Source organism: Quercus lobata, unplaced genomic scaffold (genome assembly GCF_001633185.2).
Source record: "Quercus lobata isolate SW786 unplaced genomic scaffold, ValleyOak3.0 Primary Assembly Scq3eQI_1997, whole genome shotgun sequence".
Lineage (NCBI taxonomy): Eukaryota > Viridiplantae > Streptophyta > Magnoliopsida > Fagales > Fagaceae > Quercus > Quercus lobata.
In genome coordinates, this window is record NW_022155175.1 from 1 (window position 1) to 16,402 (window position 16,402).

The 16,402-nt window shown below is 32.8% G+C and overlaps 2 protein-coding genes across 4 annotated transcripts; both read right to left on the reverse strand.

Annotated features, from left to right (window-relative positions):
• Positions 1 to 295: 295 nt before the first annotated feature.
• On the reverse strand, positions 296 to 1,457 carry LOC115973709 (tripeptidyl-peptidase 2-like). Its single transcript, XM_031093971.1, has 3 exons — positions 1,035 to 1,457; positions 767 to 845; positions 296 to 661 (listed from the first exon to the last, which is right to left on the reverse strand). The coding sequence occupies exons 1-3, from the start codon at positions 1,393 to 1,395 to the stop codon at positions 583 to 585; spliced, it is 519 nt and encodes a 172-aa protein (XP_030949831.1). The 5' UTR covers positions 1,396 to 1,457; the 3' UTR covers positions 296 to 582.
• Positions 1,458 to 4,684: 3,227 nt separating this feature from the next.
• Positions 4,685 to 15,716, reverse strand: LOC115973710 (pectin acetylesterase 9-like). 3 transcript variants are annotated; one of them, XM_031093972.1, is made up of 13 exons: positions 15,270 to 15,716; positions 15,078 to 15,160; positions 12,542 to 12,671; positions 8,946 to 9,025; positions 7,857 to 7,943; positions 7,469 to 7,593; positions 7,299 to 7,359; positions 6,752 to 6,808; positions 6,577 to 6,654; positions 6,366 to 6,471; positions 5,995 to 6,143; positions 5,206 to 5,316; positions 4,685 to 5,110 (listed from the first exon to the last, which is right to left on the reverse strand). In XM_031093972.1, the coding sequence occupies exons 1-13, from the start codon at positions 15,403 to 15,405 to the stop codon at positions 5,024 to 5,026; spliced, it is 1,290 nt and encodes a 429-aa protein (XP_030949832.1). In that variant the 5' UTR covers positions 15,406 to 15,716; the 3' UTR covers positions 4,685 to 5,023. The 3 variants fall into 3 exon arrangements, with proteins under 3 accessions (XP_030949832.1, XP_030949834.1, XP_030949833.1); XM_031093974.1 differs by having other exon boundaries at positions 5,022 to 5,115; positions 5,185 to 5,316; XM_031093973.1 differs by having other exon boundaries at positions 5,024 to 5,110; positions 5,185 to 5,316.
• Positions 15,717 to 16,402: the final 686 nt, after the last annotated feature.

The window sequence follows — 16,402 nt, forward strand, 5'->3', positions numbered from 1 at the left end:
AAAAAAGTCAACATTATTTTGCAGCTAAAGATGGAATATAACAAATGTATAATTTATCGCTTTTGCTGTTTACCACAGGAAATACTCCCCATGCATAGAGTAGGATTCAGTTACAGAATTTGACGGAAGCCTCTAAAGGGCCAGAAGTTTCTGATAAGTGACAATCAAAACTTATATTTCTGCCATGTATAACAAGAAACACACTACATATCTTGCATCTACAATAATCGTGCATTCTCCTTGGGCTGGACCCTCTATTTAATTAGGAATGCACAGCAAATTTGCACACCAAAACTAAAATTAATCATTATAACCATATGATTGGAAACACTACATTTCCCCTCAACAATTCTCCCATAATTCTGAACTACACATTTCAATGATCCCACTAAGTTCTAAAGTTTGACAATCATTACACAAAATTCTTACTTAATGTCCCCTTAAATTGCTATATTCAGGAAATATTCACAATAATTACACAACCCCGAAAATTCACTAAAACGAGAATTTAAAGTCTCGGGCACAGGTTTGTTCTTAATAACAACAGATTATTATCACTTAATAAGTTAATATATCACAACATTAACCTGAAGCTCCACAAATGCAACCATCTGCATCAGCCTTCACCACCTTTGAGGTATCCACATCTCCACTCCCGGTACTGAAAACCCAAAAAAAAAAAAAAAAAAAAAAAAAACTCAGGTTAAACTCTATCCAGAAACAATTCAAACATAACACTAGTTTGCTCAAGTAGCTTTATAAATACCAATCAAGAACATCTAGTATTTTCGGCTTCCCGTCCGATGTAACTTGCAATCCAGCTGCAGCTGGGTCTATCCCAGAATCTGAAAACAGACAATGCATATATTACAAATAAATTCAACGACTTGAGCTTGAATTAAACCTAGATATTAAATATAAATTCACTGACTCGATCCTTCTCTTCTGATAATGAAAATTTTTCCTTTTCCTTTTCCTTTTCCTTTCTTGTCTACCAAACAGAAAAAGGAGAAATGTGATGGAAATGAAATTACCGAAGATGGCGATGAGGACGCCGCGGCCATCGAAGTGAGGGTGAGATTCGATGAAGCGATCGGCGGCAATCTCTTTCTTGGGCATGAGGGAAGCCAAGAAGGTAGACTCGTTCAGCTTGAAGTTACTCAATCGACCATTATCGTCTCCGCTAGATTCGCCGAATGAAGAACCAGGCATTGCCCTAACGATACTACTCGTTCTTGTTCTTGTTCTTCTACTACACTCTCTTCTTGTTCTTCTCGGTCTTGGTTTCGTGCTAATAAAGCTAATGTTGGGTCCTCTTGTGTTATTAATACCAATGATGAGAAATGGTGGTGGTGGGGTCAGTTTGGGAAGTTTAATTAATAATGGGTTTTGCATTTTTTTTTTTTTTAAGTGAGAAGGGGTGTTTTGGTAATTTTGGAGCGGCAGTGGCGGAGTGGCGTGGTTGTGAGTGGTGTGGAGGAGTGGTTTTAAGGGACAGGTGGTGGTGAGTTAGAGAGAGTTTGGGTTTGGTTGGATATGGTATGGGTGGCGTGCTCTCGTTTTGTGTGAAATTACTGACTTTGTCCTTGTATGGTAACATTATGACATTTGTATCCCAAAGTGGCACTGTCCTGGTGTGGGTCCCAGTCGAGTCTTCATGAGTTGGACAAAATAAAATCTTCAAATCATTGTAGTAATACATTCATAAACTAATTTATAATAATTTTACATGTGATTAATTTTTTATTAATTTATTTTTTATTAACAAATCACTTATTACGTTAACGTTTGTAAATTTTTTTATAAAAAATTTATATTTCTAATATTATTCAATTATTTAAGTAATAAAAGGTTAATGTCACGCTATATTGCATAATTTTTACCATAATTTATTTAAGTGATGGGTTATGAATGACTAAAAAAAACTATAATAGTGAGTCTATAAAACTTTATAACTTCAACAATCAGGACTTACCACATTAGCCGTTATTTGCGGCAAATACTGTGCCAACTAGACTTTTTTGATTAAGCAAATGCATGGTTTATACATGATGACGACGATGATGATGTTGTTTGGTAATAGTATTACTGTGCTTCTCGTGAAATCATTGGGTTAGAGATTCCTCCGAGTTAAAGGAATCACGTGGACAGAGAATATCTGTTAACAGTTTTCACTCTTTATTAGGCAACATAAGTAAGATTCTGAGAATTTATTCTTTCATTTGGTGGGTAACATTGAATTCCTCGTGCTGGGAAAATCATCATTCAATTGTGAAAAGATGTACTGTACACCACAAATATCTCAAAAGAGCCACTTCAAATAAAATATCTCAAAAAAAAAAAAAAAAAGGAAGAAGAAGAAAATAATCAAATCACCGAATCAAGACTTTCTTTTTCTTTTTTCTTCCTCAATTTTTTTCTCCAAGTATAAGGACTTCTAGTTTCTTTATTTTCTTTTTAGAAAGAGACCCGAAGGGGATGAATATTATTCAAACAAAAACTAAATTATTGTTGAACACATCCTAGTGGTCTGGAGAGATATACTCCATCCAAACAAGAAGAGAATCAGGAAGCTTAGCTCTTCTAGTAAGTCTATGAGCAACATGATTTCCTTTGTCTTTTACATTGTTCAATTTGATTTTAACTCATAGTTTAGGGGATGTTTTTACATTTTACCCTAAAAAATATTAACAAGGAAAAAAAATTAATAAAAACAAACAAACATAATCTAAGGGTGCAACTTGGGCTCAGAGTTCAAACTTGGAGTGAGGCCTTTAGCATGCCCTTAGACTATGTTTGAGAGTTTGAAAGAGAGAGGGTGGAATGAAATCAATACAACAATTGAAGGAATTAAATATTAATTTTTTTTTTTTGATTCAATTGAAGGAATTATTTTGAGTTACAAGACTCATAGTAATATTTTTATTTCTTTTATTTTGACGTTTGAAAGGAAATGAATGGAATAAAAAGTAACCTTATTTTGGATTTGAATGGTGTTGATACCCATTTTCGCAACTCATTTCATACAAGCCCGATTCAACCAAGCTCAACTTCTTTGTGGGCTCAATTCATGTATTATATTTTATTTTATTCGTTTAAGCATGGCCCAACCCCATGCAACTTATTGAGGAAATTGAAAAAGTGTGGTTTGGAGGGTATGGGTCGGTTCCTTTCGGATCTTTTGCATGAACCCAACACATGCATGCTACAAAGTGAGTAAGGGAATACTGGTAGCACCTCAAGCTCACGAAGGAGGCCTTATACCCGAAATTTCTACCCAAAATAACTTTTATGCTCTGGCTAACTATGGCCTAAAGTTTCTACCGAAACCCCTTTTTCCTTTAAAAATGGTTGGCTCTCATTAGCCAACTTTAGCTGTTAACTCTCATTCAAGTGAGCCTTCGAATGGTTTGAAATAACTGAAAAGGGGGAGCCAATGAGGGTTTAGTCAAGCAATTCCCAAATCATGTTAAAAGTATGTCAAACTTTTCCATAAACAAAAGCAACCCAAGCCAAGACACCAAATTAGTGTCATGAGGGATAAAAGCCTCTTCTACTACCAAAAACCCAGTCATTAATAACACCCTAAATTCTATATAAAACTCTCTCTTCAACTTAAAAACCAATCAACTACGTTTCCCCCCCCCCACCACAAAGTTGAAACTTTAAAATAAAAGCTCATTTAGCCGGTTAACATCCTCGCAAATCTGAAGTTTAGGGGTAGAAATATAGGTACATGGAAACATTCCCTCTCTTTCTCACAACCTCTCTCAATTTCCTCTTCTTACTAACTGTGGGTCTAACTTTCAAACCTATTGTGTTTCATGAATTTTTATCATTTTTGTTATTGGCATTTTCATTTCTCTCTTGTTAAAGCACCATTAGCCTTTATTTACTAAATATTGGAATTTTGGACATGATTCTCTATAAATAAGCACTTCTAAAGAACCCAAAGAGAGATATGGGCTAATCTTGCAATTTTGGCCTTCGTCGAAAAAACGTCCCCAACAAATGGAAAGAAGGGAAATTAATTTGTTACTATTATGCTTGTTACTTGATAAAAATATGGGCTTAGGCATTTAAAAACAAAATTGGGATTTTATTATATTATGTGGATTTCAAAAAATAAAATCATTAAAGTATAACTCTCTTTGGCGATGAGCAAAGCATGAACCCCATGTATAACTCTTTTATTTATCGTTTCCTTCCAATTTGGAAGGGAAAAAAAATGGTGGCCTAATGGAGATCCATTCCAATCTCTCAATTCTCTCCCACCAAACAAAGGATTTGTTCTTCTCCTTAACTTTTTTTTCCTCCCCTTCTTTCCTTTCCTTCCATCTTCTGTCCAACCAAACATGTATCAATTGAAATATCCATTGAAGACTTCTACAACTTACCTACAATTATTGTGTTTGGTATAACTGTTTGAACTCTTCAGAAATGGTCTAGTTATAAATTTGGACTTTTTTTTTTTAATATAATTAAGTTATAAATTTGGACCTAATGAAAATAATTTATTCAAGTGCACTTTCTAGGAATTTTCGTTTTCCATATTTAGGAGCTATTATCTTTCTTAACGTGTGATTATTTCTTCTTTTGGCTAGGATGTTTTACTTTCTTTCCCCATTCTTTTCAGAGACAAGTTGATATCAAACACCCATAGAATGCAGCAATTCTGCTGATGTAACTCAAAACAATTATTTCTCAATGATGTACATTACATTTCAAATGCCTATGGGATACAAAGACAATGACATTCAAAGAATAATCTGTAGTCAGTTGTGGAAATTCAATATTGTATTCTGTTTCTTTGTCTTTGCCAACAAACCAAATAGGCCTCTTAGTTTCTGTGTGTCCGGAAAAGAATTAAAATCAATGAAGCTTTAATTGACTAAGTGAATTAAAAAATGTAGAACATGTAAAATATTTCCCTTTTTTTGCTTGTTCCCTTATTTTCATTGTGGAAATAAATGTCATAACCATCATTGTGTATAAAGAATTACTTTCACTATCCCCTTCTTCCTTAAAAAGCTACCAAATAACCAAGAATTTGAAGAAGCTTGAGAGAAGCACTTTGTCCTTTCAACAAACTTTGATTCTTAGCCGGGACCTGCACTATTTCTGTTTGGGTCAGATTAATGGAAAGAAGAGAACCTTGTGCTCCAATAAAGCTATGAAAGATACCTGAACTTATACAGATTTCACCTGAGTTGATGGTATAAGGTTGTGGCAGGTACTGTCACATGGATATGCACAGTCGATCTCTTTGGAAACCCTTCTGCTGAAGTACCAATCACCTACTGCTTCTGCAATGGTCTGGCAAAGATAATTCTAGACTTTAATTACAATGCAAATAGCTAAGATTCTCTAAGCTGATAAACTTTTGCAATTATACAAATTATGCATGCACTCATGTATTGTTGGTCATTTCCATTGAACACAACCTGTAATTTGGCTGGTAATGCAATGACTGTGAACAAAGTAACAGATATCCCGATTTTACAACTAAACTTTGCCACTCATTGAATCCAAATCAGACTGAGGTATCCAAGTCTGTAATAAGTTAATAACAGTAACAAATAGAAAGAGAAATAAATTTGCCTGTTGATTGGATTAGATCTTACTTTAAAACAGGTTTGAACTTGCAAATTGTATCACACATCAGTGTAAGATTTTAGCAGTCTCTGCTCATATGGTTGGATTTGTATACAGTCATGTGTGCGTTTGATTATTTGGGTTGTGGACCTATCTGATTTAAGTATTTATGAATATTGAATGGAAAACAAATTCTATTTGCCTATGCACATGCTTAGTAAGAAATCAGAACACAGAAAGGTTTACAAATTTTTTTTCGAGCTTATTCAAGATCAAATAGATAATGTAACAGAAGCAAGTGTCATGAAATTAAGGTAACTCATGTAGTATTGGTAATTTGGTATACACTATACAGTGATTCATATCATGTCCAGCAGGTAGAGTGTAACTTAGAAGTACCTTGTTGTGAATTCTAGGGGAGTCAACTCCAAACCATGTGTCTTGTGACTCACTTTGGCAATGAGCAAAGCATGAATTTATGAACATCCCCCCACTTATTGAATCTTTGAGGAACCCTCGCAATGCTAAAAGCATGTCACGCCTGAAACCTAAACAAAAAAGGGGGAGAGGGTGACCAGATTAAAAAAAAAATTAAAATTGAATTCAACAACTCAGCTTTTTATCCAAAAAAAAAAAAAAAAAAAAAAAAACTCAGCTGGTCATGATAACTTGTGAATTTAATAATTCTTTTCTTTCTAGTGCCTGAAATTTTTTATGCCGCTTAATGAAGTCTGTTTTATATTCATTCAAAGAAAGAATTAAATAATAACCTTGCAATGTTTCTATCTGGCTTGCATCACATGCTGCCGGATCCTGCTTGCAACGATTCCAGTGTCCATGCGGATCAGCAGAATTTGGCACCAATATATTATGAAACTGTTAACATCAATATTTTTACTCGGTGTAAGATATAAATCAACCAGAAGTTCAAAATGGATGCTATGTGATCTAAAACCATGTAAGGCAGATAAATGTTATTACTTGGAATGTATCATATGCTGAGTTCAAGATAAAAAATGGTGTAGTGATGAATTTCAATGCATACTGCGGGAAGAAGCACTGCACAACAACAAGATAAATATCAGAACCATATCATTTACAGAATAAAATAAGGAAATGAGAGGCTAAAAATTGAGGACCTCTGCAAGGACCATACCAATTGAGGCGTGTTAAGGGAACTGGTGCAGTTTGTATCCAGATTCTGCTCTACCCCCTGTTAAATATATTCACAATTCACAGTCAAATGGAAACTTGTACTTTTTATTATTGTTGTCATATAAGGAACCACAGTAGTTTCCTTATTCTGCAACATACACAGTCCAAGATCTAATTATATTAATTTAGGATATTTCTTGTTCTTACTTTCATGTAGTTACCTTTATTTGAACCTTTGGATTTTTGCATTATAATAAATTCATTACTTTCTTTATCTACTGCATATGATGCACATATTTTTCATAAGAATAAATTCCTTCACCCCTCCCCTGGCCCAAAACAAAAGTATTGAGGAAAAGAATTCATTATCTCAATGATGGCACAAAGAACCATTTAGAAAGCTATGTTAAACATGATACTTCATATGTGCAATATCCAGACCCTCTACAGTTGAAGCAAATTTTCTTGAAAATAAAAAAGTGTCACTGAAGGTTTATAAAACATGCAGCAAGTGCTTCATAGCATAAGTCATGGAAAGAATGTCGTACCTGTAGTGAAACAAGATTTGTATAGAAGGTCCTCATAGTGCGCTTCAAACTAATATCTTTTCTGTGGAAAAGGAAAAGCAAAAAATGTGACATTTGGATTGGAAAAGATAGAAGAGGTGCAAAATTTCAGTTTCATATTGATTTAAGTATTTAACAAGAGGGAAACTTACTCGTCAAGAAAGAATCCAGCATCACCTAGGCACTTCACACTGGCATTCTTTGGTAAGTAGTTGGTGAAGTTATCACAATGTAAAAAGGATGCTAAACCCCCAGCAGAGCATCCAGAAAGCAAAGCCTTTAAAACAAAATAAAAAAGAAGAACAAGATGAAGCTAATCATTTAAACTATTATTCAAGTTCACACCAATCTTGATAAAATATTTTGTCAGGTAACCCATTGATCATGGCGTCATAGAGTGTACATAAACCTTATTGGCACTCATGTACACATAAGAAGCTCACAGATATAAATTCATCAATTTATGCAACTTTCCAATATCTAGACATGTAAATTAAAGAGGAAAGATCAATAAATTCACCTAGGATTGGGTTTTATTACCTTACGCGCATTCCCCAAACCTTTTGGTAGAAGGTCAAGAATGATTGCTTCCCAAATCTTTTGCCCTCTGAAATAAATCAATGACGTCTGTCATTTTTTTTTATGCAAACACACACAAAATGAGTTAAATTAATCACTAAATTCAGTACAATCCATGAGCTTTTACAGTAAAACAAAAAAAAAATTTAGGTTTTATTTCAACTCTGCCTCTAAAATGGCTGCCAACATTGTTTACCTATTCGTTTATAACTCTCTCTCTTTTTATGGTTAACATTTCTTTGAACCTTTTGGCCATCATAGAAAAGGCATTTTGAGATTCATAAACAACAAAACCAACAGGCATACTTGAGAACAATTCAAACCATTAAGCCACAACCCACAAATATGCCACTCCAGGGTACTGAAAGAGTAATAATACATATAGATATACAATTTGAATTGCTATAAAACTTTACTGCATTTGATAAATTGGTCACTCATAAATTAACAATTACTCCAAAGGTTAAGCTATTAGAAAATGATGCATTTTAATCATTTAACCATTCTTCTAACGGTCACATTAACATACAATACATATCCAGTGAGCTAGAATTTGCCCAGGGAACAAGATGTTACCTATGCAAGAAATTGAAAGAAAAAGGTTTAAAAAACTGACTATGCTTTTTTGAAATGCAATAAATAATCGCTAAGACAGTTATACTGATTGTCTGATTCCAAATGAAACTTAGTCTGTGCCCAGTTGAAATTAATATGGTGTACATACATGATCAGAAGGCTGAGTTCAAAAAACTCCAACATAAAAGAGTTGATTTTCTTTTGTGATAATTGTATAAATAGTTTTCTATTTCAAGTTGTACTGAAATGATACTAACAATCTCTTGTAAGCACTGCTAAACTCTAGTAAAGTTATGGGTAAATCAAACTAAGTCAAAAAGATCCCAAGTACTGAAGGCATTGGATAAAATTTAGCCAAAAGTTTGGTTGGAGACCAATTTTTTATTTTGCAAACTATAAAGCATGCCAGTAAACAAGAGCAGCAGATTATAACAAACTGGTAATTAAAAGGGAAATGTTTGCTTATAGAATTACCTCATTTTGGAATTTGGCATCTCCAGTAAATGAGGCTCCATCACAATATCTAAGCTTCACACGGTTCCAATTGTAAAAATCTGCTCAACATTTAGCACAATGGTTATTTCCCTATATTATGTAAATACAAATGAGGCAAATTGTCCTACTTTACCCTAATAAGAGAAAGGCCAATTGTCCAAAAGAGAAATATAAATCTAGAAATTCTAGACATGGATGAAAAGTGAAAAATGTTTGGCTCCAAACATGTTTGGAGCGTTAGGCTTCAACAGTAGTTCATACTTAATTGGAAGATGACAATATGTCCCCGACATGTGTAATGTAATGCTTTTATATTTTATAAAGTTAGCTTATTTCAATTTATTTGGACTACAAAAACCTGTGACACAATTTCTCCAAAGCTATTCAGCGCAAGGAAAAAAAACTCCAACAACAGGACATGAATTAGAATAGAAACTATTAAGTCATAACCCAAGCACCATGATGTTGTTAGACTAACTCTTTGAACTAGATCTACTGGTTCTACCATGCATGAAATTGCCATGAATGGAAATAGGGTCTACACTCTACACATTACATGACTACATACAAATTCTTCGCACCAATTCTCTGCATTATCTTTTGTGATGTTCACACGTTTATTTCTTTCTTTTCTTTTTTTGTCAATGTTTCATGTAACAAGGGAGGGTTCATAAAATCATATGAGAATTAAGGTTGCCCCAACTTATATCCTAAAACACCAAAACGCATGCTAGATATACTTCTCTAATACATTCTTTTGCTTTGAAAAAAAAAAAAGGTATATGCTGAAAATCTAAGAAGTATGGACGTGAATATGGTTAAAGATTTAAGAGCAACCAAAAGCTCAATCCAAAGGAAAGCATTCTACTTGAACTATAGGTCTAATAACCATGGTTTAGTGTATTATTAGTCTAGAGTTTAGTCTCTTATAAATTTCTCACATTGAGTTAATTGTAATACATATAATTTAGCATCGTTAATATGTAACTATTTAGTGCTTTCCTCGTAGACGTAGGACATTAGACTGAACTACGTAATCTTTCTGCTCTCTCTCTTAGATTCTAGCATGGTATTAGAGTCATGTCAATATCTTTGTTAGACCAATCTCATATTGCACAAATGTCCTCAAAACTCTTCTACTCAACTATGGGAAGAATAAGCCTCATTAAAGGTCCCACGTGCTTGACATGCTGCCAGAACTTCTAATGGTGATCTCACACGCTGCCATATCACCTAGAAAACATGGGTACAGCTCTAGGGCCACCGCACCCTCACCGGACTCGCAGCAATACGGTGGTGCTCCTCCGACGCACTGATTCGGCCTTTTGTTTTTTTTCTATTCGAGCTTATATGCGCTAATTTTGGCCAATTCAGCTTCGATTTTGGCCGAAACTAGTCGAAAATCACTGGAGAAATCAGCAGAAATTGGCCGAAATACATGTTAAAAAAAAATAAATAAATAAAATTGTGGGTTGTATTCTAATTTATGAATATCATGTTTTAGTTATTATCTACTATTACTCTTAAATTAATATATATTTACAATTATATGAAAAAGTATGCTTAATAATATATAGAAAATATAAATAAAAATATTTTTAATAATTTTTTAATCGCCGCACCTTACTTTTTAAAATATTGCCAAGTCCTACACCCACCCCTATACTCGAATCCAGAAACACACTCATGCATCATAGCATATCACTCCATGAGTCAACAAGTTCCCCCGTGTGCCTCAATCTACCGCTACGTGTCAACACCTAAATGTGCCATGTCAACACTAAGGCCACAACAGTATTACACATTAGCGAACTTGCCACATCATCCTACTACCACGCCACTACTCATTCAGGTTTGGTTGACCCAACCAACCTAGTTTAAATCTCAAATTAGGTCCTTAGTTTTAGTGCTAATCCAAGCCGAATTTGATTCACTATCTGAACTAGACCAAACCACTGACTATATCAAATCAGCCTGTTGACTAGAGTTGACTTTATCCGATAAAGTGTATCACACTATGTTTTTCGGGTAGATTCTGATTTTGTGATTCATTTTTCCATAGGAGACACCCAAATCACACAAATTAACCCATCTCTTAGGGGCTGTTTAATAACATTATTTGTATTTTTTAAAAATACGTGTGAATAAAAAAATATGTGAAAATACATGTAATGTTATTTAAAAACTGAAAACATGTGTTTAAACACATATACGACCCTTAACCTTTTTGGGATCAACAGCCTATGCAAAAATAAGTCAACTCATGCACATGCTTCGTCATAAATGCCATCCTTTGCCAATGTTCCTTGAACCCTTGAAGCAACCATCCTCAAGCCAAAGTAGCCCCTTCTTGGTCACTGATGTAGCTGCTCTTAGGTGCTCGTAGCCGTTTTTCAGCATTCCTCCATTGCACGTGCTTCACTACGACATCACCCTTTGTCGATGTGCCATAGCCCATAGGCCTTTCAATGTAGACATCCTCTGACCATAACAGCCCTTCCTTGGTCCAAAACATGAGCAAGCATGCCCAAATTCTATGTATCCAACCGGTGAAGACCCTTTAACTAGACTCGGTTAAGTAACAGGAATCAAAAAATTTATAGAAATTTTCACACCATTCTTCACAGAGGATTGCCTATCACAAACTTAAAGAACATCAAAGGGGAAAAAAAAAGCGATAAAGTTTATTGAAAATTTTGTGTGATCTGTATACACATGTTAACGGGACTGGACCAAGTACAATAAATAATAATGCGTGCGAGACACAAGGACAAGGGGTGCAATTGTCGTCTTATAAAGGAGGCCCACTCCCACAGACAACAAACAAACTGAAAGGTCAGATTGTCGGATGAAAAGAGAACTGGGCAAAAGCAAATAGCTGCCATTGCCATTGCCAGCTTTTACTTTCTCAGCAATAATGCCAATTATTCACGTGAAAGAGACAATGGAGAATGTGAAAGAACATGGCCCATGTCAATGAAATTCATTATAGATAATAGGCACCAGTCCAAAATTGAAAATTCCAAATAGAAATTGGTGTTTATAATAATTTTATAATTCGCCTTTTATACATGTCTTTTGTTTTAACAGTATCTTCTAAAGTGTCAAACTCTTTTCTTTCTTTTTTTTTTTTCTTTTTTTTTTTTTTTTTAAATTTCCCCTGAATCCTAAACTATTTATTATAATAGACCATTTGCATTGTTAATAACTTTAATTCAAATTTTTAATATAATTTTTTAATACATCAAACCAAAATTTTTTTAATTATTAAAAGAATACAGTTTTTTGCTTTCAATCTCAACTTTTTTATTAGATTTTATAAACACAAGCAAAACAGCTATTTTCTATCGCTATTGCTTTTGGGGGTGCTAAAGTTAGCTGTAATTATTGGATTTGGTGGTTCATAAGATTATTTGTGATGGGTAATTTAATTATAAGATAATTTCATAAGAAATTCCAATTAAAACATAAGATGGGAAGATTAACTACTTAGCACCTTAGCAGTTAGCACAATATGATTTTTAATTTTGACTTCATAAAACTACTTAGGCAGTTAGAGAACTATTTATACATGCCTGGATTTAGAGAAGCATTGTTGCTTAGAATTCCAGAAAAGACTTCATATTTACTCATGAGACTTGTTGATCCTCTGCGCGTTTTGGCTCTCTCCAAGCATGATTGTAAGCTGTTGCACCAGCCACCACCCTGTAATATAAAAAGAGATTTAAAATACATTTGGTACATTAAATGAGAAAAAATATTTAACTACCCCATTATTATTTCACTGAAGTATGCAACATTTTAATTCAGAATTCAAATGAAACAAAATATACATTATAAAATCAACTTTATTTCAATCGCAACTTATCATTTTAAGAGGTTATATTGTAAATACTATTCGCTTTTTATTTATTGGGTTCATAGTTTCTTGAATGTATAGTCTAATTGCTAATAATTCTCTCTTGAGAAATTAATTCGGCTTTGGGACCGTGGGGTGGGTCTACCTTTGCGTGATAAGGAAATGAGTGATTTCTGAGGCCCATTATAAATCACATCATAACAATCCCTTTGTGCAGAGAGGACTTTTACTACAAGTCTACAACAACTTGTATGTGGGAGCTATATGCAACTTAGCTTTTTTTCCTCTCAGCAATCAATATGGTCCATTGATTATCAAAAAAAAAAAAAAAAATCAATATGGTCCGTTATATGCAATTATGATTTATGCATGCTTATTTGGAAAGAAGACTTATTATACACCAACAAATATGACAAAATTAAATTGGTATGTTTGATAGGATCACATTCATATAGCTGTATATCATTGTGTGGTCACGAGAAATTGTGTGTTGTTCAGGCTGATTTGGCCTCCGTTGATTAATGATTAAGAAGCAGGATTCTCCAAAAAAAAAAAAAAAGAAGACAAATTGGTACTTCTATTCTATTCACTTATCTCCATTATTAATTTATTTATATACCAATCATACCACGTCAAATCTACCGATCACTTAATCACGTCATGTGAAATACATTTTTATCAACAGCCAACCTTTTCTTCTTCTTTTTTTCTTTGTAATCAGAGAAAAAGCTATCTAAATTTGAATCCAAACAATCATAAACAGACTACCTAAAATATTATCTGTACACTTCAAGGTGATGAGTTCGAATTGGCTTTTAGTTTATTTGTTGATAACTTCATATACATCTTTTTTTGTAAAGTCTCATGTTTAAATATATATATATATATAACAATATTTTTATTTTTTTTTTAGCAAATAAGCAAATAAATTTCCTGTGAAAGACAAATCCAAACTTTTTTTTTTCTAAGTAAGACTAATTCAAATTTATTGTTTTGATTATATTCAAACTCGGAACATTGTTATTCAATGTATTATGCGCTTAAATTAGACTTATTTGTTAAAAGCTAATTTACTTCTACATTAAAAAAATAAATAAATAAATAGCTTTTTAAAAAACTGCAAATAAACAAATAAGAGTCAATCTAGTATACACTCTTTTCTAAGTATGCATCACACATATATAATCTTAATCATTAACATATTATTATAAAATTATATTTTAATTAAAACATTATCGCATATTAATCATAGAACTACAAAGTTTTCCTCTATTTAACAAAGTTATATAACTCATTAAAAAATCAAATAACTAACAATATATATCAATGTTCTTTTCAAAATATCTTCAAATCAATATAGGGATAAACTTTTTCAACAATAAAAATAAAAAAAATAAAAAAAAAAGGAGAGAAAAGTTTGGATCTAAATCGATTAGGAGAACATTTACTAAAATCTATTTACTAAATCATGTCAAGTATCAATCACACAAACCTAATGGGTTGACTTCATCCATAAAAAAACGAAAGCGAATAATGCATGGCCTATCGCAGAAGCTAACATAATATCGGCCAAGCCATTTGGTGCCCACAGTAATTAATAATTAACATATAAACAGTGACTCAATGACTTGCACAGAGACATGCACAGAACACTAGGTACCACATTGTACAGTGCAACACAAACTCCTTCACTACCAGCCAAATCCAATCCAATCAATCATCCCAAAAGAAAAAACCAACGAACATCTCTCTAAAACTAGCTAGTTGTCAAAGCAATATTCTTCACCAAACTCCACCAAAACCGATCACTGAACTCGTGAGTACTATCATTACTGAAATGGCCGTTCTTGATTTGTCAACAACACCACACCTAATTTGTTTTGTTACTAACTACTCCTATTACTATCACAGAAAAGTTTCAGAACCCACCAATTTTTTCACAATAATTAAATTGATAAGTTTTCAATGTTTTTATCTAAACGCTTGATATTAGCAACAACCAAAAAAAAAAAAAAAATGCTTTTATCTAAAAGCATTACTTTATAACTATCATTAAACCATCAATTTTTTAAAATATTTTCTCAAAAATTTAAAAAATTGTTAATATTTTTTTAATTTTTAAAATATTTTTTTTTCAAAAATGAAAATTACTGTACGCCCGTAGGGCACATATTAGGAAAATCACTTTTGCTAAAATATGCGTGTACTTGGACTTATTGTACTGTTGCAACAAAATAAGAAGCAAAAATTACCTCGAATTGTAAAAGCCAGTTGTTTTTCCCAGCTCCAAATCCCCTGTGAATATGATACGCTGGCAAACTCCCATCCAAGCAAACTACAAATTTTCCCAAACAAGAAAAGAAAAACTATGATACCCATCAAACCAAATATAAAGAAAAACACAAAAACAGAATGTAAAGCTTGAGATTAATCTGTTTTCTTACAGGCATGGAGAGCAGAGGCGTTCCGAACCAGAGTCATGGGCACGAGAAGCCGCTGCTCTTGCCCATGACATGTTAGCATTAGCAGAGCCACCACAACTGCAACTGTTACATTCAAACTCGTCTCCATCATCTTCATCAACTTCACTGATTTCTCAGATTCTGAAACGACTAGAAAGAAAGAACAAACATATATATCTCGTTTGATATGATAATATATATGCTGTTTCTGTGCTTTATATTATGCCACATAAAGAGATCTCAGTCTCTATCTCAATATATAGTTTCCGAGTATATAGGGGTTGAGAAATATCAAGATAGTGTTTTACGTAAATTGGACTGTGTTTTATGATGTGTATGTGTGTGTTTGTTGTGTTGGTTTTTTTTATTTAAATGAAAGTTGGACGATTCAAGAAAAATACTGAATGACAGGTTCTGTTATTGTGAAAAGAACAACTGAACAAGACATTATAAAAGCAGTGAAACTTTCTGTTCATTTTTGGGAAATTTTTTTTTTTTTTTTGAGGAAAATTTTTGGGAAAGTTAAGTCGGAATAGTAAATGACTAATAAGAAATTAAGAATGTGTTTTAATTTATGGTTTATTGTGCTAATAAAACAAATTCGGTAACTGTCTGTTTAGCAATCTAGCTTTTATTATGCAATTTTTTTATTTTTTTATTTTTTGCTTAGATATTAAAATCTAATTTGTTCCACACTTTTTACCAAATAAAAAATTTTTTTAATAATATATTAATTTTTTTTTTAAAATTAGTTAGAAAAAGTCATTCAAAAAAAAAAAAAAAAAAAGGTTAAAGATGCCTGACTATTAGAAAGCGAATGGGACCACCACAGCCTAACGATGGTTGTTGATGATAATGATAGGCGGTGGAGAAATTAAAGTTAAATAAAGCTTTCACCAATCCTACCCAACATTAAATTCTTAGCATCAAAGTAAATGAAATAAATAGAAACTTATAATAGAATAGAAATCGTATGTATTAATTTATATTTCATCAATTATAATTCTATTTGTGTATGATTTTTTTTCTTATTCTAATCATATTTGATTGTTTTATAAGTTAAGAAAAAAAATTATGTAACAAATTATGGTTGAGGGAGCGTAAAAAAAAAAAAA

Bases quoted from the DNA above. Each gene is read 5' to 3' on its own strand.
- LOC115973710 (XM_031093972.1), bottom strand. From the start codon at position 15,405: ATGAAGATGATGGAGACGAGTTTGAATGTAACAGTTGCAGTTGTGGTG. The intron at 15,161-15,269 runs GTAAGAAAACAG...GAAAATTTGTAG, and splicing joins CGCCTCTGCTCTCCATGCCT to TTTGCTTGGATGGGAGTTTG. The intron at 6,472-6,576 runs GTAATAACATTT...TGATGTTAACAG, and splicing joins CAGCATATGATACATTCCAA to TTTCATAATATATTGGTGCC.
- LOC115973709 (XM_031093971.1), bottom strand. From the start codon at position 1,395: ATGCAAAACCCATTATTAATTAAACTTCCCAAACTGACCCCACCACCA. The intron at 846-1,034 runs GTAATTTCATTT...GTCTGTTTTCAG, and splicing joins CGTCCTCATCGCCATCTTCG to ATTCTGGGATAGACCCAGCT. The intron at 662-766 runs GTATTTATAAAG...TTGGGTTTTCAG, and splicing joins ATACTAGATGTTCTTGATTG to TACCGGGAGTGGAGATGTGG.